The 27,605-nt window shown below is 38.7% G+C and overlaps 1 protein-coding gene across 1 annotated transcript in view; it reads right to left on the bottom strand.

The window, feature by feature from the left end:
• Positions 1 to 27,605, bottom strand: part of LOC121378024 (myosin heavy chain, clone 203-like) — a 37,838-nt gene that overhangs the window by 7,276 nt on the left and 2,957 nt on the right. The window contains exons 3-9 of the mRNA XM_041506121.1: positions 24,785 to 24,886; positions 23,909 to 23,987; positions 23,533 to 23,647; positions 22,124 to 22,308; positions 15,892 to 16,044; positions 14,145 to 14,306; positions 933 to 1,415 (exon numbers count right to left, since the gene is read on the bottom strand). Of these exons, the coding sequence (XP_041362055.1) occupies positions 933 to 1,415; positions 14,145 to 14,306; positions 15,892 to 16,044; positions 22,124 to 22,308; positions 23,533 to 23,647; positions 23,909 to 23,987; positions 24,785 to 24,886 (1,279 nt within the window). The remainder of the gene's footprint in view (positions 1 to 932; positions 1,416 to 14,144; positions 14,307 to 15,891; positions 16,045 to 22,123; positions 22,309 to 23,532; positions 23,648 to 23,908; positions 23,988 to 24,784; positions 24,887 to 27,605) is intronic.

Raw genomic sequence — 27,605 nt, 5'->3', positions numbered from 1 at the left:
ATTAACACCAGGGACACCAGCTTTGGTGATGTTGTGGTTAAGCCATCGGACTACAGGCTGGTAGGTACAGGGTTCACAGCCCGGTACCGGCTCCCACCCACAGCAAGTTTTAACGACTCAATGGGTAGGTGTAAGACCACTACACCCTCTTCTCTCCCACTAACAACTAACCACTGTCCTGTACAGACAGCTGAGATAGCTGAGGTGTGTGCCCAGGACCACGTGCTTGAACCTTAATTGGATATAAGCACGGAAATAAGTTTTAAAAACCCCAAACAAAAACCCCAAAAAACCCACCAGGGATATTGTAGGTGAAGGTCAAATGCTAAGCTGTCTGACCTAATAGGGAAATTTTTACTAATAGAGTCACTAGGTGCACTTCATACAGACACAATAATGCAGTAATACATACTGTTTTGTGAACTCAACTTGTACTGACTGTGCAGAATGTGATAAGCATTGTTTTTGTTTACAGTTTACCCTTTGTGATGATGTCATAAGGATGAGAATAAAATGTAAAGTTAGTAGAAGGATGTGACATGAATAGGATGTGAAGGACATAAAACAGAGTGAAGTGAATAGACTATTAAAAAATATATATATATATGTATATACAGAACATGCTACTTACATGCTATTTAGCTAAATAAAAGAAACATTTACCAAAACATACAGAAGGCAAAAAGTAAAGTAACAATAACCATACATCCATCCCAAAAATCCCATTATCCATTCATCGATCGATTCATCCATCCATCCACCCACCCATCCACGCCATTCATCTATACATCCATCCATCCATCCATCCATCCATCCATCCATCCATCCATCCATCCACCCAATCATCCATCCATCCATCCATCCATCCATCCACCCAATCACCTACCCACCCATCCATCCATCCATCATCCATGCATCCATCCATCCATCACCTCCTCTAAGTAGTGCTGTGCTTTCATCTGTTCTATTTTCTTCTGTTCCTTGAGGTGGTCGATCTCCACATGCAGTTTCCTCAGTATGTCGTGTATATCGACTGACTCGTTTGAGCGATTGGTTGACCTGCTCATCGACCTGCTGGTCGTCGGTGGCAGGCGGTCCGACACTCTGTAATCCATGTATCTGTAATCAAATGATCGGGCTTCCGCAGATTTGTGGTGATTCAGCGATTTGGAGTTCGGTTCGTAAGGTCTGCCGTCTTGCGTGCTGTAGCTGGTCGACCCACTGTCTAGCAACTGGTGTTCGGAGCATCGGTAATTCATCGACTTGTCCAGAGGTTTGTATTCCTTGAAGAGACAGTCCAATTGTCGTTGATTAAACGACAGTGGGTCAGAGTATCTGCGATCGATTGGTTTGTTTGGTGGTCGTTCATCCATTGGTGAGGAATCGGTCATGCCCTGGGTATTGGATGAGTCGCCCTAAAAAGCAGAGTAATTTGCATGCACCTTGAGGAACACTTATCCTGACCTCTGACCAATGTGCAGTTCTAACTCATCTCTCCAACACACTATGGTAACATCATAGACTTTCCAACAGCCAAGCTAAGTGTACATGTGTTACACTGAGGCCTGGTTGCTGTGTACTGTTCAACCCTATTTGTGATTCAAGTGAAAACCAACTACGTTGATTTTTTCAATGGATGTAAAAATGAACTTTAGAAACATTGAGCACATGCATAGCTGAGTCATAAAAAATGTGGATAAAGTATTTTGTTTCATACTTGCATGAACAAACCACTAGCTTTTTTCAGTGGGTGCAAATATGCAGTAAAAAACCCACTGAGCACATGTGTAGCCGAGACATAAGAAAATGTAGACAATCATTATTTTGAACTTGTGTGAACAAAACACAAGCTTTTCTCAATGGGTGCAAATATGAAGTAAAAAACCCATTGGGCACATGTGTAGCTGAGACATAAGAAAAAGTGGACAACATTATTTTAAACTTGCATGAACTAGCTTTTTTTCAATGGATGCAAATATGACGTAAAAAAAAAAAAAAAAACACATTGAGCACATGCACAACAGAGTCATAGGGAAGTGTGGTCATTATTTTGATTCATACTTGCTTGAACAAAAACAAAAGAGAAGCTAAGCAGACAATTTTTACTTGAATCAAGAATCATGGTTGAACCACCAACAAAAAAATCAGGCTTTAAACCAAGCAGCAAGTCCATGAACTTGAACTTCCAGGAACAGGAATGGAAGCAGTATTACCATACCCCTATCCAATCAAGGTTCAGACAAGTCCATCGTAGGTCCTGCCTTGTTTCCCAAATGACTGGGTCTGGGACAGAATGGATAAATGCCTTCCTTTGAACAAAGCATCACAAGACTGCATAAACCTACAGCAGCTGAGGGAGACTACCTGGATAACTACAACAACTCTCCAGAAGAAGCTGTATGGCACAAGAAGTGACCTACAGAGAACAGTATCATTCATAGTCACTGCTGGCCTCCACGTGTAGTCAACAAGTGAACGAAAAGAAGAAGAAGAAGAACAAAGCATCACATGTTTTAGAGGGGAGGGGAAACATGGAAGTTAGGTGTGGTTAACCAGTGAGGAGACCAACATTTTGGTGGATGGGTGGGGAGTAAATGCTACTCAAATAGCTGACGTATAACATATGGCATCTTGTTGTCAATAGCAACCATCAAAATTCTATCAGTCAGTAGAGACCTCCACTGATGCAGTTCTCTAAAAACCAGTGGAGGCTCATTTGTACCATTTTATTTATTTAAAAAAAAAATATTTTCTAATAGTTTATTGTCACTGAAATATTATGGTATGAAATATGGTAATATTAGGTTTGGGGCCACAGCCATTGACAAGTTGTTGAGATGAGCTCTGCATCCTTCCAAAATCACATCTACAAACTGACTAGTAGGAAGGAATAACCTCTGATAGAAACTGCACAAGACACTGGCTTTACTGAAACCACTAACAGATGTGATGATGTTAACAACATGCAGTTCTACAAGGGTATCAGATGAATGTTTCCTCACAGGAGTTAAATTTATGGGGATGGCGGCACAAATCCAGCACCAGATAGGAAGCAAGAATGCTAGAGACCTCTTTGTTGGACATTCCATACATGGTCATGTAGTTAGCAATTTGGGAATGGCAAGCTCAAATCCAGCACCAGAGGGAACAAGAATACTAGAAACCCTCTTCTTGATGGACCTTCTATCACTGTACAAAAAAAAGTTAAAGTTTGTTTTATTTAATGACGCCACTAGAGCACATTGATTTTTTTATCTTATCATCGGCTATTGGAAGTCAAACATATGGTCATTCTGACACTGTTTTTAGAGGAAACCCGCTGTCGACACATAGGCTACTCTTTTACGACAGGCAGCAAGGGATCTTTTATTTGCACTTCCCACAGGCAGGATAGCACAAACCATGGCCTTTGTTGAACCAGTTATGGATCACTGGTCGGTGCAAGTGGTTTACACCTACCCATTGAGCCTTGCGGAGCACTCACTCAGGGTTTGGAGTTGGTATCTGGATTAAAAATCCCATGCCTTGACTGGGATCGGAATCCAGTACCTACCAGCCTGTAGACCGATGGCCTAACCACGACGCCACCGAGGCCGGTCAAAACAGGCAAATCTAGAAGACTGAACGAGTGGGCCCAGAGCTGTGACTTACATGTAGTTACTCAGACCTTGTTTCTGTTCCTGTTGGAAATTAAATGCCATCAGCAGTGCCTCAAGGAAAAGGTTAAATTCCAGAAATGTCTAAGGGAGGTATAGACATGTCAGTGACAGTCCTCTCAGTGAATAAAGCACCAGACCCTGCTATCTTATTGAGGACACAGCCTTGAGTAAAGCACTAGACCCTCCTATCTTGTTGAGGACACGGCCTTGAGTAAAGCACTAGACCCTCCTATCTTGTTGAGGACACAGCCTTGAGTAAAGCACTAGACCCTCCTATCTTGTTGAGGACACAGCCTTGAGTAAAGCACTAGACCCTCCTACATGTATCTTGTTGAGGACACAGCCTTGAGTAAAGCACTAGACCCTCCTATCTTGTTGACCACACAGCCTTGAGTAAAGCACTAGACCCTCCTACATGTATCCTGTTGAGGACACAGCCTTGAGTAAAGCACTAGACCCTCCTACATGTATCTTGTTGAGGACACAGCCTTGAGTAAAGCACTAGACCCTCCTACATGTACCTTGTTGAGGACACAGCCTTGAGTAAAGCACTAGACCCTCCTATCTTGTTGAGGACACGGCCTTGAGTAAAGCACTAGACCCTCCTATCTTGTTGAGGACACAGCCTTGAGTAAAGCACTAGACCCTCCTACATGTACCTTGTTGAGGACACAGCCTTGAGTAAAGCACTAGACCCTCCTAAATGTACCTTGTTGAGGACACGGCTTTGAGTAAAGCACTAGACCCTCCTACATGTATCTTGTTGAGGACATGGCCTTGAGTAAAGCACTAGACCCTCCTATCTTGTTGAGGACACAGCCTTGAGTAAAGCACTAGACCCTCCTACATGTACCTTGTTGAGGACACAGCCTTGAGTAAAGCACTAGACCCTCCTATCTTGTTGAGGACACAGCCTTGAGTAAAGCACTAGACCCTCCTACATGTACCTTGTTGAGGACACAGCCTTGAGTAAAGCACTAGACCCTCCTACATGTATCTTGTTGAGGACACGGCCTTGAGTAAAGCACTAGACCCTCCTATCATGTTGAGGACACAGTTGAGTAAAGCACTAGACCCTCCTATGTTGAGGACACAGCCTTGAAAAGCACTAGACCCTCCTACATGTACCTTGTTGAGGACACAGCCTTGAGTAAAGCACTAGACCCTCCTACATGTATCTTGTTGAGGACACAGCCTTGAGTAAAGCACTAGACCCTCCTACATGTATCTTGTTGAGGACACAGCCTTGAGTAAAACACTAGACCCTCCTACATGTACCTTGTTGAGGACACGGCCTTGAGTAAAGCACTAGACCCTCCTACATGTACCTTGTTGAGGACACAGCCTTGAGTAAAGCACTAGACCCTCCTATCTTGTTGAGGACACAGCCTTGAGTAAAGCACTAGACCCTCCTACATGTATCTTGTTGAGGACACAGCCTTGAGTAAAGCACTAGACCCTCCTACATGTACCTTGTTGAGGACACAGCCATGAGTAAAGCACTAGACCCTCCTATCTTGTTGAGGACACAGCCTTGAGTAAAGCACTAGACCCTCCTACATGTATCTTGTTGAGGACACAGCCTTGAGTAAAGCACTAGACCCTCCTACATGTACCTTGTTGAGGACACAGCCTTGAGTAAAGCACTAGACCCTCCTACATGTATCTTGTTGAGGACACAGCCTTGAGTTGAACACAGCCTTGAGTAAAGCACTAGACCCTCCTACATGTATCTTGTTGAGGACACAGCCTTGAGTAAAGCACTAGACCCTCCTACATGTATCTTGTTGAGGACACAGCCTTGAGTAAAGCACTAGACCCTCCTACATCCTTGTTGAGGACATCTTGAGTGAACAGACCCTCACTAGACCCTCCTATCTTGTTGAGGACACAGTCTTGAGTCTTGAGTAAAGCACTAGACCCTCCAGCCTACATGTATCTTGTTGAGGACACAGCCTTGAGTAAAGCACTAGACCCTCCTACATGTATCTTGTTGAGGACACAGCCTTGAGTAAAGCACTAGACCCTCCTACATGTATCTTGTTGAGGACACAGCCTTGAGTAAAGCACTAGACCCTCCTATCTTGTTGAGGACACAGTCTTGAGTAAAGCACTAGACCCTCCTACATGTATCTTGTTGAGGACACAGCCTTGAGTAAAGCACTAGACCCTCCTACATGTATCTTGTTGAGGACACAGCCTTGAGTAAAGCACTAGACCCTCCTACATGTATCTTGTTGAGGACACAGCCTTGAGTAAAGCACTAGACCCTCCTACATGTACCTTGTTGAGGACACAGCCTTGAGTAAAGCACTAGACCCTCCTAAATGTACCTTGTTGAGGACACAGCCTTGAGTAAAGCACTAGACCCTCCTACATGTATCTTGTTGAGGACACAGCCTTGAGTAAAGCACTAGACCCTCCTACATGTAGCTTGTTGAGGACACAGCCTTGAGTAAAGCACTAGACCCTCCTACATCTATCTTGTTGAGGACACAGCCTTGAGTAAAGCACTAGACCCTCCTAAATGTACCTTGTTGAGGACAGCCTTGAGTAAAGCACTAGACCCTCCTACATCTATCTTGTTGAGGACACAGCCTTGAGTAAAGCACTAGACCCTCCTAAATGTACCTTGTTGAGGACACAGCCTTGAGTAAAGCACTAGACCCTCCTAAATGTACCTTGTTGAGGACACAGCCTTGAGTAAAGCACTAGACCCTCCTAAATGTACCTTGTTGAGGACACAGTCTTGAGTAAAGCACTAGACCCTCCTACATGTATCTTGTTGAGGACACAGCCTTGAGTAAAGCACTAGACTCTCCTATCTTGTTGAGGACACAGCCTTGAGTAAAGCACTAGACCCTCCTATCTTGAGGACACAGCCTGATAGAACATGATATACTTTACACAAAAGCTGTATCAATCTTTTTTCCAAACAGGAAGACACACCTCAAGATCTATCATTCACTCAGCAAAGAGAACAATATTACACACAAAGGGGGAGGGGGGGGGGGGCGGTTAAAAAGAAGAAACAAACAAAGAAAACTTTGCAGGAACATGAAAATTAGCTATTTTACTGTGAGTTTTTCATCAAAGAATATGGACGGAATAGGTTTTTTTTCGGGATGTGCTAAAATCCAGAATTTCATAAAATAAGCTAGAGGATTTTCATCAATGAGCTATTCAAATCAAACTCAATGAGCAGTTGTGGAAGGAACTGATAGCTATACGTATAAAGCAATGCATACCATAAATAAATATTCCATATAACTACAAAATTAAAAAAAAGAAACATGATATATCAATATACATGATAGCAACCAGGGACAAAAAAAAACCTAAATCAAGCAGATGGTTTAGACACCTGAGACAGAAAAGGAGGATGTTCAAGACCATGGAACTAGATGCTTAATATAACTAATATCCAGATTATATAAATACATTTTTAATTACTCTTACTAATAGATGGAGAGGAGGAAGAACTGCATAAAATGTGAGGTCAGGATAATTATAGCAAAAACAAGAAAATAATATACTGGTACACAAGCAAAATGGAATGGATCTTTAAAAAAACAGCTGATGTTTGCACCAAAAAGCTATACAGCAGAAAATAGGTCCAGGATGGTGTCTGTAGAGACAGCTAAGTAGACAAAGATCCAAGATAACGCACTTTATTTTATAACATTTAGAGAAATATCTTAAAATATCAGTGAAATAAAAATGTTATCAGTCACTCAGTGACGATAACACATTTTAGAGTGAAAATGTCACTAGTTCACTCTAAAATGTGTTATATCGTCACTGTAGAAAGTGTTATCTTCACTGTCAGAAAGCCGAAACTATTTTGCTGTTGGCATTTTAAAAATAAAGGTAAATTGCCAAAAGTTATATAATAAATAGAAAACCACCATCACCAAGATGATGGGTTTCTGTAACTCCGAGGCAGGGCTAGCTATGGCACTCGCCAAATTCACCAATTGCGGAATTTCAAAAACAATTGGCAAATTTTATTTTAATCTGGCAAAATAATTTTATGTAATAATTGATATTTTCGTACAAAATAATGGGTTCCTGTAATTTAATAGATAATTTGGCGAATTTTTCTGCTGACCCCGACTTATCCAGGATGTGTGAGAAAGACCGGCCTCGGTGGCGTAGTGGTTAAGTCATCGGACTACAGGCTGGTAAGTACAGGGTTTGCAGCCCGGTACCGGCTCCAACCCAGACCGAGTTCTTAAGGGCTCATTGGGTAGGTGTAAGGCCACTACACCCTCTTCTCTCTCACTAACCACTAACCAACTAACAACTAACCCACTGTCCTGGACAGACAGCCCAGATAGCTGAGGTGTGTGCCCAGGACAGTGTGCTTGAACCTTAATTGGATATAAGCACGAAAATAAGTTAAAATGAAATGAAATGTGTGAGAAATAGAAATGCTGGTTCCCATAAAAGTCTTGCTTATGCTCTTGTAAACTGTGTGATCGTCGGTGCAAATATAAAAACGTGTTTTACAGGAACACAGTTGCACATAAATGTGTGTGACTGATCAAAAACAAACTGAAACAGCCACAAGTTCAGCCAGCAAATGTTTCGCTAACATTTGCCAACTATTTGATTGGTTCCCAACATGGCCATTTGGTTTACTGTGAAGCACATAAACCAGTCTAGCGGACGTTTTTCTGCTTGGTCTGGCTCAACACAGCCCAGATTCTACTTCGTATCATTTGGGTATGAGATCAAGCCATCCGGACCATTTGTGCAAAGATGTGAATTAGACAAACGTCAAGTATGCGACCCCATTCACACTGCCATCAACTAATATTAAAACTTAACACAGAGTGATGATGATTATATGATATGATAATAAAACATTAACAAAAATAACCATAACTGTTATAATAGTAATAAAATAATAATAATAACAATCACAACAACAATGTCATTAACAATTGTAATAGTAATAGTAATAATAATAATAATAATAATAATAATAATAACTGCAACAACAATAACAATAATTATTGTAATAGTAATCATAATTATAGTACAACAATAATAACAATAACACCAACAATAATAATAATAATAATAACAGCAACAACAATAACAATAATTATTGTAATAGTAATCATAATTATAGTACAACAATAATAACAATAACACCAACAATAATAATAATAATAATAATAATAACAATAAGAAGAACAAGACAAAAAAAATTGTTTTGTTTAATGACACCACTGGAGCACATTGATTAATTAATCATCGGCTATTGGATGTCAAACATTTGGTCATTCTGGCCCCTAGTAATCAAACAAAACCCGCTACATTTTTCCTAATGCAGCAAGGGATCTTTTATATGCACTTTCCCAGACAGAAAAGCACACGTCACGGCCCCTGACCACTGACAGAAATAAGCAGAATTTTTCACTAGTCCACCAGACAAATACATTTAGAAATCTACTTGTTTGTTTTATTGAAGTACAAGGACGATGTTTTTCATTGCTCAAAATTAAACTTCATTAAACATTTTTACTTGTCCACTGGACAACCACCAAGGTACATTTTGTTTCTAAAAAATAGATTTTCACTTGTCAGGACAAGTGCTTATTTCGAACACTGTTGACCACTTGAAGAACAAAACAAAGAACACAAACATACAAAAGATTTCAAAATGAATATGTTTTCTGGTAACCTGGCATATCAAGTTTACTACAAAATACAGACTCATTCTTTGCCGAGCTAACGTCAATGAGGTTACCGCGTATTGTTGAATAATTGGTTGTTTATTGATAAAACTTTGCTATTCACAGTGTCATATTTATATTTATATAGAGGATAATTCCTGAGTGTCTTGTGATATCATAATTTATCAGCACGAGTTGATAAAAAGTATCAAAGCCGAGGCTTACCAAGGATTTTTATACTTTTATCAACCAGTGCTGATAAATTATGATAACACAAGACAAAAGGAGGATATTCTTTTTATCATTCTTTTCATTTGTGATAATTGTAAACAATGTCAGTTGGGCTGAATGTCACTATATTTGGCAGTGGTAGACTCATTAAGTAGCAAAATGACAGTGGCGTGATGTCACTAATGACAGGTTAACTTTAGCACTGAAACAAACACAGTGACATAACAAAAAGAAGCGATATCTCCTAGGAGAATATTGCAAGAAATATCACAAATTATAGTGCCAGTGATATCTCCTACAAAAACCTTTAATGGATGATAATATATACATCGCAATAAAATATATAGATCTACAGAAACCATAAAAGTGATATCCTGTGAAAAGTCATATTTTCACTGTATTTTAGATACCGTGAAAATATAGAAATCACATTTATCTTTTTGTAAAAGTTCATGATTAAATTATCTCCCTTTGTGTCGTTTCTTTGTAAATGTATTTAAGTTTGATGATTATCAATGCATCTGATCGCATTTGACAAAATATTTTGTTTTAATTTAAACAACTGTACCTATAAAAAGGTATATGCAGTGCAATTACGATAATATATCTAAAACGAATTGAATACGAAGCTAAATAATGATGACACAACGTCCAATCATTGTGTAAGTTTTTTTAAAGTTAAAATTTAACGGTGTTTGATTCATTTTGTTTTTGTGGGGTTTTTGGAGGATCGCTTAGTGAGTTATGTTTGCACAGCAGTATTATTAAATAAATGTTAATTTAATAATTAAATAAAGATAATTTATATTCAAATTTCGTTTTAGAAGTCTATGGTCAAGTAAACTCTCTGGAAAAGTTCCATCGGAAGAAATATCACATGGTGTTACGTGTTTTCAATAGAATAAGTGAAAGATATTAACAAAAAGCGAAAAATATCGTCAAAAATTAGGAAAGATGTATATAATAAATAGACCATATTTCAAAGTGTTTTTTCGAATATGATTTTTATGTCAACTCGTGATGTGTGAAAACCATATTTTCATTCATTGCTTCGCAATTCATGAAAATATGGTTTTTACACATAGAGAATACTAAACGAGTCCCTGTGAGAGACCGTTTATATTACGAGTGTGTTTTCGATCGTACATCACTCGCTTCCGCTCGTGATGTACGATCGACAACACACGAGTTGTAATATAAACGGTCTCTCATGGGGACGAGTATAGTATTCTATTTATTACAACGCGCTACACTATTAATTTGAGTTGCCAAATATATTTTTTGTCTCTCACTAAACAGGACACTGAACGTAAACAAAACAGCAGAGTGATTAAGAGTGCATAACCCTTCTTTGCCTATGCACTCTTTTTATACTATTAAAGTATTTATGCTTTCGCAATGTCATAGAGTCCCTCCATCCCAAAAATAGAAATAATTAAAACAAATAACACACACTAGTAGTAAACAGCTGTAAATTGTAAAGCATGTGTATAATAAAAAGCAAACAAATACACAGGAATTGAAATAATTAGTTTTGAATTTGAATGACGTCAGTATTCCAATGACGTCACTTTGCATCTCCTTACAATAACTATAAATTGGGTACATGACGTTTCCGTTTTAAGAATGCTGGAAAAATTTCAGTGCAAAATTGCTATTGATTTTTTTTTTTTTTTGAACAACACACCTGAATGTGTTTGAAGAAAATCTTGTGATTAAAACATTGTACCTTGGCTTTCAAGTGAAATTACGGTAAGATATGCTACATTTATTATGTACAAAGCCAAAACAAGGGTGCGAAAAGTGATCGGAGGTCATGACCTCTCAAAAAGCATATCTCACATTGTGGGATATGAAAAATCTCTCATGGGTATCTCCGTCACCGCGGTGTAATAAATCACGAGTTGACATAAAAATTGTATTCGTAAAAAAAATATGAAATAGCCTCTATATATTTGCTTCAGGTTATTTTACAACGTTAACATAAATGAGTCATGTTACCATCTCACATTTTTCACACATTAATTTCATGTTTTACAATATACATATTAATCAATTACAATATTTTATCAAAATAGATAATTAATTACAATGTTTTACAATATTACATAATCAATTACAATGTTTTACAATATTACATAATCAATTACAATGTTTTACAATATTACATAATTACAACACATAATCAATTAAGATCATTCAGGGAACATTTTGTTCAGTATCGCATTGCAATTCACTATGCAAAGTTTCAAAGATTGCTACAGTTTTAAAACAAACTGGAATTGTTAAAAAATATTGCTAATCAAGATTTTGAAAACAAAATGTTCCCTGCCATTGTGAAGAATACATTTAGGGCGTCACTATTTGACTTGGAGCCCAAATGTTTAAAACTGTATAATACAGCTAAAGTAAAACACACACCCAAGTCTTAACTATAAACCTGAGTAACAAGAAAATAGAACAAAATAAAAAAGCTTAACAGGTAAATATACAAATGTACAAGTCCAATAAAACACACACCCAAGTCTTAACTATAAACCTGAGTAACAAGAAAATAGAACAAAATAAAAAAGCTTAACAGGTAAATATACAAATGTACAAGTCCAGTAAAACACACACCCAAGTCTTAACTATAAACCTGAGTAACAAGAAAATAGAACAAAATAAAAATGCTTAACAGGTAAATATACAAATGTACAAGTCCAGTGAAAAACACACACAAAGAAAGGCAATTTAAAAACACAAAGGTTAAAGAATCAACAACATTCAAATCAATTTATTCACTGAAATAACAAATTTGATAGGAACAAATGTTAAAAACCCAAACAAAACAAATAGCATGCACTCTTGTGCACGCACGCACACACCTTCTCTCTCTTCCCCTCTCTCCCCGTCTCTCTGTCTGTCATGCTGTCTGTCTGTCTGTCTGTCTGTCTCTCTCTCTCTCTCTCTCTCTCTCTCTCTCTCTCTCTCTCTCTCTCTCTCTCTCTCTCTCTCTCTCTCTCTCTCTCTCTCTCTATTTCTCAATATATCAATAACAATTTAAACAAACCCTTAAACATACAACTGAACCAAATAACAATGAAAAGACACACACAAAATCAAACTCCATGCAAATGAATAACACACACACACACACACACACACACACACACACAAAAGCCTTACATGCAAATAAACAACTTAAATACAAAGTAAAAAAAACTGTAACAAAGGTAAGAAATAAAGCAACAAACCAGTGGTTGCACTATTTACACTTGACTAATATCATAAGTTAGTAAATCCCCACTCTAACTCCAGTTTAGGTTTAGGTTTCACACTTTTAAAATATGCAATCGGATCTACTAAGAAAACAATTGTTGGGGCCAATTTCTTTCTTGGGGCACTCATGCTTAATACAAATCTTTTAGACTCAAATTTTCAATGTTACATGCATGCAATTTGTATGCGTTGCCATGACACTAAGTTTCAAGACATTATTAGACTTGAGTTTAGACTTTAATAAAAGTGTTGTAAGTACCGGAACAGTTTCATTTTTAAAGAGGCAGAACCTAGTTTTTGAACACTACTGCTTATTTTTCATGTCAAATTGTTCAATTTACGTCATTTGAAATTATATTGCTAAACACATATACTTATATTTTTTTTATTTTCACAAGCTCTATTTTTGCTTGAATTTTTATAGCTTTCTTATTCAAGGAAATTAACTCTTCAGACACATTTTGGAAAAAACCCCATACTTTCCGGATTATCGAGTTCATTTTCGAAATGCGATATATCCATTTATTACATACCTATTCAATCTTACTTTAGTGATAAAGACATTTTCAAAATGTGTGATAAATTTATCTTGTATTACACATATGTACAATCTGGAATGGAACTTGTAAATGGGGAATTCCGCCTTTTTATTTCTGACATAGTTAAGAATCATACTCTGCAGCAATCTTGTGTAATGTTTCAAATACGATGTTACATAATTTGTAAATCAGACAAGACATCAGTAATAAAATGGAGCTAACTCCAGTAAAAATAAGAAAGGGAATTCCCCATTTACAAGTTCCGACCAGATCGCACACATGTGTGATACAAGATAAATATATCACACAGTTTGAAAATGTTTTTATCACGATTAACAGAAAGATTGAATAGGTGCATAATAAATATATTTATTTATTATATAACAATTAGCTAAATATCTTAAAATATCAGTGAAATAAAAGTGTTATCAGTCGCTCAGTGATGATAACACATTTTAGAGTGAAAATTTCACTATTTCACTCTAAAATGTGTTATCGTCACTGTAGACAGTGTTATCTTCACTGTAAGAAAGCCGGAACTATTTTGCTGCTGGCATTTTAAAAATAAAGGTAAATTGGCAAAAGTTATATAATAAATAGAAAATTTCATGTTTTTTTGTCAAATATTATTTATATCTCATCTCGTGAAGTCTGCAATCATATCACACTCGCGAGATATGATTGCAAACTTCACTCGATGAGATATAAATCATATTTGACAAAAAACATGAAATATCCTCTACATACACATAGACTGTGACTCTCACCCGATCGAGCTGCTGTGCATATTTGGTGACCTGGTGACGGAGCTGTTCGTTCTCCTTCTCAAGTCTCGACCTCTCCTCCTCCGCACGCTCCTGTGTCAACTGGTGCTTCTGGACACTAATCTCCAAATCCTTGAACTTGTAGCGCAATGCAGACAGCTCATCCTAGAAAAAACAATCAGCAATGTGATGAAGATATCTCATCCTTGAAAAACAATCATCAAAATAATGTTGAAACCTAATCCAGAAAACAAATCATGTGATGCAGACATCTCATCCCAGAAAAACAATCATCAATGTGATGTCTACACCTCATCCTAGAAAAACAATCATCAATTTGATGTCTACAGATCATCCTAGAAAAACAATCATCAATGTGATGTCTACAGCTCATCCTAGAAAAACAATCATCAATGTGATGTCTACAGCTCATCCTAGAAAAACAATCATCAATGTGATGTCTACAGCTCATACTAGAAAAACAATCATCAATTTGATGTCTACAGCTCATCCTAGAACAACAATCATCAATGTGATGTCTACACCTCATCCTAGAAAAACAATCATCAATGTGATGTCTACACCTCATCCTAGAAAAACAATCAGTAATGTGATGTCTACAACTCATCCTAGAAAAACAATCCGCAATGTGATGTCTACAAATCATCCTAGAAAAACAATTAGCAATGTGATGTCTACAGCTCATCCTAGAAAAACAATCATCAATGTGATGTCTACACCTCATCCTAGAAAAACAATCAGCAATGTGATGTCCACAGCTCATCCTAGAAAAACAATCAGCAATGTGATGTCCACAGCTCATCCTAGAAAAACAATCAGCAATGTGATGTCCACAGCTCATCCTAGAAAAACAATCAGCAATGTGATGTCCACAGCTCATCCTAGAAAAACAATCAGCAATGTGATGTCCACAGCTCATCCTAGAAAAACAATCAGCAATGTGATACAGACACATGCTGAAAAACAATCATTGTGATGCAGATACCTCATACTAAAAAAATCATTTCATTTTCATTTCAACTTATTTTCGTGCTTATATCCAATTAAGGTTCAAGCACCCTGTCCTGGGCACACACCTCAGTTATCTGGGCTGTCTGTCCAGGACAGTGGGTTAGTTGGTTAGTGACAGAGAAGAGGGTGTAGTGGCCTTACACCTACCCACTGAGCTCTTAAGAACTCGCTCTGAATTGGAGCCGGTACCTGGCTTCGAACCCTGTACCTGCCAGCCTGTAGTCTGATGGCTTAACCACTGCGCCACCGAGGCCGGTAGTCAAAAATCATATGGCTCAAAATATCAAGGAGGGACAATTTGCACTCCTCAAACCAATCAGTTTGACCTACAGATGTGTCTTACCCCTCAAATTCAAATGACAGGCATTTCATGGGCGTGGTCATGTTTGTGATCCCAAAAACAAATAACAGTTTGCAAAAAGACACAGAAAAAGAAGTCTAGACCATGTACTTATAAAACATTTGTAGGGTCTAGACTCAGGGCTAATAGGGCCAAATTTACAAAGCCTGTTTCGTTGTTACACATGTGTAACTACATACATTTCCAATACTTAAAACACCTGTGATTAAGAAAAACAAGTTTTGTAAATTTGGCTCATAGACTGACACTTTAATGCCAAACAATCTGTGTGCGTGTGATGTCATTAGAGATAGGAGTCTAGACTCTAAACGTTTTCTAAGCAACGGCCCAGAATGAGGTGATTAAAAGCATGCTCACCCTCAACTCCTGATTCTCTCGGTCCTTCTCCTCCAGGGACAGACAGGTGATGGAGAGTTTCTCCTCCAGCTCCTTCCGCTCCATCTCCAGGGTGCACGTTTTCTCCTCCACCGACGACTGATTCTCCTCTAGCTGGTCAACAGCCTCTTGCAGCTTTAAACACAAAGGTATCAAATACAGTGATAACATGGGTGGATGGATGGACCCTCATATCTTTAAACACAAAGGTATCAAATACAGTGATAACATGGGTGGATGGATGGACCCTCATATCTTTAAACACAAAGGTATCAAATACAGTGATAACATGGGTGGATGGATGGACCCTCATATCTTTAAACACAAAGGTATCAAATACAGTGATAACATGGGTGGATGGATGGACCCTCATATCTTTAAACACAGAGGTATCAAATACAGTGATAACATGGGTGGATGGATGGACCCTCATATCTTTAAACACAAAGGTATCAAATACAGTGATAACATGGGTGGATGGATGGACCCTCATATCTTTAAACACAAAGGTATCAAATACAGTGATAACATGGGTGGATGGATGGACCCTCATATCTTTAAACACGAAGGTATCAAATACAGTGATAACATGGGTGGATGGATGGACCCTCATATCTGTAAAAACAGAGGTATCAAATACAGTGATAACATGGGTGGATGGATGGACCCTCATATCTTTAAACACAGAGGTATCAAATACAGTGATAACATGGGTGTGTGGATGGACCCTCATATCTTTAAACACAAGGTATCAAATACAGTGATAACATGGGTGGATGGATGGACCCTCATATCTTTAAACACAGAGGTATCAAATACAGTGATAACATGGGTGGATGGATGGACCCTCATATCTTTAAACACAAAGGTATCAAATACAGTGATAACATGGGTGGATGGATGGACCCTCATATCTTTAAACACGAAGGTATCAAATACAGTGATAACATGGGAGTGTGGATGGATGGACCCTCATATCTTTAAACACAAAGGTATCAAATACAGTGATAACATGGGTGGATGGATGGACCCTCATATCTTTAAACACAGAGGTATCAAATACAGTGATAACATGGGTGGATGGATGGACCCTCATATCTTTAAACACAAAGGTATCAAATACAGTGATAACATGGGTGGATGGATGGACCCTCATATCTTTAAACACAAAGGTATCAAATACAGTGATAACATGGGTGGATGGATGGACCCTCATATCTTTAAACACAAAGGTATCAAATACAGTGATAACATGGGTGGATGGATGGACCCTCATATCTTTAAACACAAAGGTATCAAATACAGTGATAACATGGGTGGATGGATGGACCCTCATATCTTTAAACACACAGGTATCAAATACAGTGATAACATGGGTGTGTGGATGGACCCTCATATCTTTAAACACGAAGGTATCAAATACAGTGATAACATGGGTGGATGGATGGACCCTCATATCTTTAAACACAAAGGTATCAAATACAGTGATAACATGGGTGGATGGATGGACCCTCATATCTTTAAACACAGAGGTATCAAATACAGTGATAACATGGGTGGATGGATGGACCCTCATATCTTTAAACACGAAGGTATCAAATACAGTGATAACATGGGTGTGTGGATGGACCCTCATATCTTTAAACACAAAGGTATCAAATACAGTGATAACATGGGTGTGTGGATGGACCCTCATATCTTTAAACACAAAGGTATCAAATACAGTGATAACATGGGTGTGTGGATGGACCCTCATATCTTTAAACACAAAGGTATCAAATACAGTGATAACATGGGTGGATGGATGGACCCTCATATCTTTAAACACAAAGGTATCAAATACAGTGATAACATGGGTGTGTGGGGGTGTGGGTGGGTGGACCCTCATATCTTTAAACACAAAGGTATCAAATACAGTGATAACATGGGTGGATGGATGGACCCTCATATCTTTAAACACAGAGGTATCAAATACAGTGATAACATGGGTGGATGGATGGACCCTCATATCTTTAAACACAAAGGTATCAAATACAGTGATAACATGGGTGGGTGGGTGGACCCTCATATCTTTAAACACAGAGGTATCAAATACAGTGATAACATGGGTGTGTGGATGGACCCTCATATCTTTAAACACAAAGGTATCAAATACAGTGATAACATGGGTGGGTGGATGGACCCTCATATCTTTAAACACAAAGGTATCAAATACAGTGATAACATGGGTGTGTGGATGGACCCTCATATCTTTAAACGCAGAGGTATCAAATACAGTGATAACATGGGTGGATGGATGGACCCTCATATCTTTAAACGCAGAGGTATCAAATACAGTGATAACATGGGTGTGTGGGGGGGTGGGTGGATGAACCCTCATATCTTTAAACACAGAGGTATCAAATACAGTGATAACATGGGTGTGTGGGGGGGTGGGTGGATGAACCCTCATATCTTTAAACACAAAGGTATCAAATACAGTGATAACATGGGTGGGTGGGTGGACCCTCATATCTTTAAACACAGAGGTATCAAATACAGTGATAACATGGGTGGATGGATGGACCCTCATATCTTTAAACACGAAGGTATCAAATACAGTGATAACATGGGTGTGTGGGGGTGTGGATGGATGGACCCTCATATCTTTAAACACAGAGGTATCAAATACAGTGATAAAATGGGTGGATGGATGGACCCTCATATCTTTAAACACAAAGGTATCAAATACAGTGATAACATGGGTGTGTGGGGGTGTGGGTGGGTGGACCCTCATATCTTTAAACACAAAGGTATCAAATACAGTGATAACATGGGTGTGTGGGGGTGTGGGTGGATGAACCCTCATATCTTTAAACGCAGAGGTATTAGTAATAAATACAGTAACAGCATGGGACAGGGCTAAAAACTTGCGTGAATATCCTAATCCGATTTGCGACAAGATAGATGGATGGATGGAGCATGTATTGTGGCTTCGAACACATGCATATGGACAAGATAGATGGATGGATGGATGGAAGGAGCATGTATTGTGGCTTTGAACAGATGCATATGGACAAGATAGATGAATGGATGGAGCATGTATTGTGGCTTTGAACAGATGCATATGGACAAGATAGATGGATGGATGGTCCATGTATTGTGGCTTCAAACACATGCATATGGACAAAATGGATGAATGGATGGAGCATGTATTGTGGCTTCGAACACATGCATATGGACAAGATAGATGGATGGATGGTGCATGTATTGCGGCTTCGAACACATGCATATGGACAAGATAGATGGATGGATGGTGCATGTATTGCGGCTTCGAACACATGCATATGGACAAGATAGATGAATGGATGGAGCATGTATTGTGGCTTTAAACATATGCATACGGACAAGATAGATGAATGGATGGAGCATGTATTGTGGCTTCAAACACATGCATATGGACAAGATAGATGGATGGATGGATGGAAGGAGCATGTATTGTGGCCTCGAACACATGCAAATGGACAAGATGGATGGATGGATGGAGCATGTATTGTGGCCTCGAACACATGCATATGGACAAGATGGATGGATGGATGGAGCATGTATTGTGGCTTTGAACACAGGCATATGGACAAGATGGATGGACGGATGGAGCATGTATTGTGGCTTTGAACACATGCATATGGACAAGATGGATGGATGGATGGTGCATGTATTGCGGCTTCGAACACATGCATATGGACAAGATGGATGGATGGATGGAGCATGTATTGTGGCTTTGAACACATGCATATGGACAAGATGGATGGATGGATGGTGCATGTATTGCGGCTTCGAACACATGCATATGGACAAGATAGATGAATGGATGGAGCATGTATTGTGGCTTTAAACATATGCATACGGACAAGATAGATGAATGGATGGAGCATGTATTGTGGCCTCGAACACATACATATGGACAAGATGGATGGATGGATGGAGCATGTATTGTGGCTTTGAACACATGCATATGGACAAGATGGATGGATGGATGGAGCATGTATTGTGGCTTTGAACACATGCATATGGACAAGATGGATGGATGGATGGAGCATGTATTGTGGCTTCGAACACATGCATATGGACAAGATGGATGGATGGATGGAGCATGTATTGTGGCTTTGAACACATGCATATGGACAAGATGGATGGATGGATGGTGCATGTATTGCGGCTTCGAACACATACATATGGACAAGATGGATGGATGGATGGAGCATGTATTGTGGCCTCGAACACATGCAAATGGACAAGATGGATGGATGGATGGAGCATGTATTGTGGCCTCGAACACATGCATATGGACAAGATAGATGAATGGATGGAGCATGTATTGTGGCTTTAAACATATGCATACGGACAAGATAGATGAATGGATGGAGCATGTATTGTGGCTTCAAACACATGCATATGGACAAGATAGATGGATGGATGGATGGAAGGAGCATGTATTGTGGCCTCGAACACATGCAAATGGACAAGATGGATGGATGTATGGAGCATGTATTGTGGCCTCGAACACATGCATATGGACAAGATGGATGGATGGATGGAGCATGTATTGTGGCTTTGAACACAGGCATATGGACAAGATGGATGGATGGATGGTGCATGTATTGCGGCTTCGAACACATGCATATGGACAAGATGGATGGATGGATGGAGCATGTATTGTGGCTTTGAACACATGCATATGGACAAGATGGATGGATGGATGGTGCATGTATTGCGGCTTCGAACACATGCATATGGACAAGATAGATGAATGGATGGAGCATGTATTGTGGCTTTAAACATATGCATACGGACAAGATAGATGAATGGATGGAGCATGTATTGTGGCCTCGAACACATACATATGGACAAGATGGATGGATGGATGGAGCATGTATTGTGGCTTTGAACACATGCATATGGACAAGATGGATGGATGGATGGAGCATGTATTGTGGCTTTGAACACATGCATATGGACAAGATGGATGGATGGATGGAGCATGTATTGTGGCTTCGAACACATGCATATGGACAAGATGGATGGATGGATGGAGCATGTATTGTGGCTTTGAACACATGCATATGGACAAGATGGATGGATGGATGGTGCATGTATTGCGGCTTCGAACACATACATATGGACAAGATGGATGGATGGATGGAGCATGTATTGTGGCCTCGAACACATGCAAATGGACAAGATGGATGGATGGATGGAGCATGTATTGTGGCCTCGAACACATGCATATGGACAAGATGGATGGATGGATGGAGCATGTATTGTGGCTTTGAACACAGGCATATGGACAAGATGGATGGACGGATGGAGCATGTATTGTGGCTTTGAACACAGGCATATGGACAAGATGGATGGATGGATGGTGCATGTATTGCGGCTTCGAACACATACATATGGACAAGATGGATGGATGGATGGAGCATGTATTGTGGCTTTGAACACATGCATATGGACAAGATGGATGGATGGATGGTGCATGTATTGCGGCTTCGAACACATGCATATGGACAAGATGGATGGATGGATGGTGCATGTATTGCGGCTTCGAACACATGCATATGGACAAGATGGATGGATGGATGGAGCATGTATTGTGGCTTCGAACACATGCATATGGACAAGATAGATGGATGGATGGGTGGATACATGACAGATCTAGCCTTTCTTGGTTGATGGATGGAACATAATTATAACAATAATTCAGGTTCACTGAATGAATGGATGGATGGATGAATTGAATGTATGGATGGATGGATGGAATGGATGGAATGGATGGAATGGATGGATGGATGGATGGATGGATGGATGAATTGAATGGATGGATGAATTGATTGAATGAATGAATGAATGAATGGATGGATGGATGGATGGATGGATGGATGGATGGATGGATGGATGGATGGATGAATGAATGGATGGATGGATGGATGAATGGATAGATGGATGGGTGGGTACGTGATTGGGTGGATGGATGGATAGATGGGTGGATGGGTGGGTGAATGGATGGACATATGGATGGGTGGGTGGGTGATTGGATTGATGTATGGATGGATGGATGGATGGATGGATGGAGTGAGCGAGCGAGCAAGTGAACGAATGAGCGAGTGAGTTTGTGAACGAATGACAAAAGCCCAGACAAACACCCACACAGTTTTCTATACTTCAAACTTCTTACTTGTTTTTTCATCGAGCTTATCCTCACTTCGGCACCGGACAGAGCAGCGGCGCTTTTATCGATTTCCGACTTGGCCTCCAGCAGCTGTGTGTCTTTGCGCACCATCTCCACCTCCAGTCGGTCCTTGGCCTTCTTCAACTGGACGAGCTCATCGGTCCACAGTCGCTTCTCCTTCGCCAGCTTATCTACAACATACATGAAATCTATACTAACATGTCTTGGAGAAGCCAGATGGCATAATGTTTATCAGTGTATCACCCATTCATCTATCCAGTCGCTTCTTCCTCACCTACAATATACACAGAATGTAGACTAAAATGTCTTGGAGAAGCCAGATGACATAATGATTATCAGTGTATTATCCATTCATGCATCAACAGTTGATTTTTCTACCTCACCTACAATATACACAGAATGTAGACTAAAATGTCTTGGAGAAGCCAGATGGCATAATGATTATCAGTGTATTATCCATTCATGCATCAACAGTTGCTTTTCCTACCCGAGCTTGTCTACAGCACAACACAGAATTTATTACATAATGTCATCCATAAGACTCATACATTCCTGCTTTGTTTATTAGAATCAAAATATGCTAACACTTATAATTTCCCGCAATGTGTTAAAATTGATGGGATTTAGACGTCATATAATCCTATGACATTTTATTACATACCTGTTCAATCTTACTACAGTGATAAAGAGATTTTGAAACCGTGTGATAAATTTATTTTGTATCGCACATATGTACTTTTAAATGGGGAATTCGTTTTGTTTTGTTACTGCAGTTAGCGCCTTTTATTTACTGACGTCATATATGATTTACAAATGACATCACATTGTAGTTGAAAATTACACAAGGCGGGCGCAGAGTATGCTTCTTAACATTAAGTAAATCCATGAAAGGAGTTTTGATCATAGATTTAACAGTGTTGTTATGACAGTAAATTAAAAACCGTTTTTGTAAAACATAAAAGAAGGTATGTAATAAATACAGAACTTCACATATGTTTTCGCTTCCTATTTATTGCACTTGTTTATTTTGCGAAAGAACATACCAACCATACACCCACAATACACCCACCCAGTCATCCATCCAATATCCATTATTCCATCCTTTGACCCACTCATCCATCCACCAGATATACAATCCGTCCGTCCATTCATCCATCCACCCACTCATTCATTCATTCATCCATCCATCCAACATCCATTATTCCATCCTTTGACCCACTCATCCATCCACCAAATATACACCCACACATCCATCCATCAATTCAACCCACCTATCCATCCACCCACCCATTCATATACTTCATGCAAAACACACCCACTTTTCCATCCATCCATCCATCCATCAAGTCAAACCAATCTATGGACAACATCTACTTATAAAATAAGTAAATCACCCTTCTCCTCTTTGATCTGTTGAGTGAGGCGTTCTTTTTCCGACAGCGACATCTCGATCACCATGTTTCTACGCTTCAGTTCCATCTGCATTTCACCCATCTGTTTCTCCATTGCCTAGAAGGGGAAAACTACACATTATAATTCTAGTATAATTATTTTATAATTGATCCCCATTAGTAGACCTATTGGGCTATACCACGACTAGTATATCAAAGGCTGTGGTATGTGCTATTTTGTCTGTTGGATGGTGTATCAATGCACTCTAGTGGTGTCATTAAAAACAATTAAAAAAAAAATCATATGATTACCATTTGAATGATCTTCAGCATTCCTTAATTTTTCTCATGGCAAAGTCTGGCTCTAGTTAAGACTTACCTTGAGTCTGGCCAACATCCTCTCAGCCTCTGCCGTCATCTTTGGGTACTTCACTGTGGCTTTGTTTGCTTGGTCACGTGTAAAGTTAGTCAAGGAAAAAACATAAAATGTTATGTTATGTAAATTGCAAAATACCACCCAAATAACAACACAAACTGTAAAAAGAACCAGCATTCTGAGAGTACTGCTAAAGCAATTCATGTCCCCTACCAAGCCCAACAACGTTCGTATCTCCTATGTTCAAGGGCCATAACTCTGTGAAAAATGGGTAAACCGCCATAAAAGTCAAACTTGATCTGTAACAGTACATGATAAAGCTGTACACAAAAATTCAAACTCAGTAGCTTGGTGTCCTTGCGAAAAAAAGATTGAAAAACAAATATTCGTCTCTCCTAAGTTCAAGGGACATAATTCTTGTGAAAAAATAGGTAAATAACCATTAAAGTCAAACATGATCTGTAACAGTACATGATAAACCTATGCACAAAATTTCAGCTCAATATCTTGTGGCATTGTGAGGGGGAAAAAGGTCCGGATTGGTAGACTAAAAAGACCATCAAGTAACAGGACTGTATCATGTATGTTGTAAAAGACACTGAAATCCAGATTACAATATGTTGTGAAAATAGACTTGAGAAAGTCTGTGAATTTTAGTCCATCCAAGATTACAGTTAATCAGGGATATATCCAGGATTTTTTGTTAGGATACTATGACTAGTAATTTAGTCCACTGTGTTCCCATTCTGTCCACAAAAAGCCATTGAATATTATAGATACATGTAGATCTATAGTAAAGTGTATTTTAGCTGCAGGAAACTACTTTTGCCTCAGAAAATTATGTTCTCGCTGAGGCAGTTTTCTGAATTGCAAGGATATAAATAGTTAGCCTCCAGCTCCAGAAAGTAGATCTGTTGTTGAAGATTCTTTATATACTCCGCCTCAATCATTGTCAAGTCGGAGCCTTCCTTTAGAGATTGACTGAAAAAATAAGAAGTTTGTTTTGTTTAACGACACCACTAGATCACACTGATTAATTAATCATCAGCTATATTGGTCCATGAATGTCAAACATTTGGTAATTTTGACACATAGTCAACAGAGAAAACCTTCTACATTTTCCCTAATGCAGCAAGGGATCTATTATATATGCACTTTCCCCACAGACAGGAAAGCACATACCATGGCCTTTGACCAGGTGTGGTGCACTGAATGGAATGAGAGAAAAAAAAAATCAGTTGAATGGATCCACCAAGGTGGTTCGATCCTGCAACACAAGCACCTCAAGCGAGAACTCAACCGATTTGGCTAAAGCCCGCCACTTGAAAAAATAATTAAAGGGACTGTACTGAGTTTGCTACCATTGTAACATGTTTATGATTAACAGATCCTTCTTGTTGACTAACATAATTTACTTCCTTTTTTTCTGTTTAGAATATCAGTGTCTATATAAACTAGGTGTTTGTTGTGGTCCTAATGTTTGTAGAAGCTCAAACCAAATTTTACCATCCGATAATTTTGTACTATAACAAAAAATATATATACTCTTCAAAAAAAGTAGGGGAACCTGAAATATTATTGTTAATATCAACTATTAGACCGAACATACGTTTTAACCACAGACATCTTAGTAAAGAACGTTTAGGTCTGTTTATGAACACACCGAAACACATTCCATAGTTTGCACGTGCATCACGCAGTTGGCCCATACACGTGCGTGGGGTGTCATTCTCGATTTTGACAATTTCCAGGAAGGTGCATTAATCACTGTGGAACATTATTTCTGTCAATCTTTTTCATTCTGTTGATCATACAGTTGTTATTGTTTTGTTTTTAGTCATTTTTATTGTTTGAATTTGCGATTTACTGATAAAAAAAAATATGTCAACTTTCAAATTTCACTTCTGACCCCAATCATCCTTCAAGATCTTTGGTGGTCATAAAACCTACTGTAATACTGAACTACCAGTTGTAATGTTTGCCTAATTAATTCACCATTATCATATAACCATTCCCCACAGCTAATATACCTTACAATTTTGACAATTGCAAATTCTTATTAGAGTTCCCCTACTTTTTTTCAAGAGTATAATTATTACGAAGTAAAATGAAACGTGACTGCCGCTACAGACATTAGCACACTAGATATACAGATACTGGTATTCTAAGCAAGGAAATGTATTCAATTTTCATATATTTAATTTTTAGTTGCCGAAAAGACTCTGTTAGACGACTAACAATTTACAGTCTCTTTATGAAGTGTTTATCATAAATAATTTTTCCCACTCTCAACCAGTTCACCATGACTGGTATATCAAAGAATGTGGCATATGCTGTCCTGTTTGTAGGTTACTAGGCAAGTCTACATAATTCATGTAAAAACTTTGCTGCTAATGGAAAAATGTAGCAGGTTTTTACTACTAGTATGTTTCAGAAATATCAAATATTTAAGTCTGACATCCAATAGCCCATGATTAATTAATCAATATGCTCAGATAGCGGTGTTTTTTTAAACAAAACAAACTCGAACTTTCAATATGATATATCTTAAGTGAGCAATATTAAGTTTAAAGACGAGACAGATTTACAAATTAAAAAATGAAAAGGAAACTGCCTTACAGAGCTAGAGAAAAAACCTGCAGCTAGGTATGCAGACAGAAATCATGAACAAAATTTTTGTTTTAACTGTCAAATGTACATGTATGTGTGTGAATATTTATAGGATATTAAACAAGCTTCTATTTCATATCAAGTTTATGTCCCAAGTGAAATAAAGAATGACATGAAATGGTAGCAAAATGCTTGTTTAAATTTTTGTTTAACAAAACCACTAGAGCACATTGATTTATTAATCATCAGCTATTGGATAAACATTTGGTAATTTTGTCATATAGTCTTAGAGAGGAAACCCAGCTATCGATGTCAAACATTTGGTAATTTTGTCATATAGTCTTAGAGAGGAAACCCAGCTATCGATGTCAAACATTTGGTAATTTTGTCATATAGTCTTAGAGAGGAAACCCAGCTATTGGATGTCAAACATTTGGTAATTCTGACATATAGTCTTAGAGAGGAAACCCAGCTATTGGATGTCAAACATTTGGTAATTTTGTCATATAGTCTTAGAGAGGAAACCCAGCTATCGATGTCAAACATTTGGTAATTTTGTCATATAGTCTTAGAGAGGAAACCCAGCTATTGGATGTCAAACATTTGGTAATTTTGACATATAGTCTTAGAGAGAAAACCCACTACATGTTTCCATTAGTAGCAAGGGATCTTTTATATTCACTATCCCAAAAAACAGGATAACACACAGACCTCTATACTGCGGCCAATTTGTTCATTTGGTGACTAAAACATTTCATACTATCTACATAAAAATACAATTAGGCGCCATCTGGCTCCTAGATGGAAAAGTTAACGTAGCGGGCCGACACATACCATGGCCTTTGGTATACCAGTCGCAGTGCACTGGCTGGAGCGAGAAATAGCTCAAAGGACCCACCAATGTGGATCGATCCCAGACAGACTGCACACCAAGTGAGCGCTTTACAACTGGGCTATATCTTGCGCGCCCCCCCCCCCCCCCCCCCCCCCCCCCCCCCCTGCAGCTATAGATATGCAGACATAAATCACAACAAACACATATTTTGCTTTTTAGATTGACACTTTTGACTGTCAAATGTACATGTATGTA

The sequence above is a fragment of the Gigantopelta aegis genome, chromosome 7 (genome assembly GCF_016097555.1).
Source record: "Gigantopelta aegis isolate Gae_Host chromosome 7, Gae_host_genome, whole genome shotgun sequence".
NCBI lineage: Eukaryota > Metazoa > Mollusca > Gastropoda > Neomphalida > Peltospiridae > Gigantopelta > Gigantopelta aegis.
Note: the sequence above shows the minus strand (reverse complement) of the source record. Positions and strands in the feature narration are given on the sequence as shown.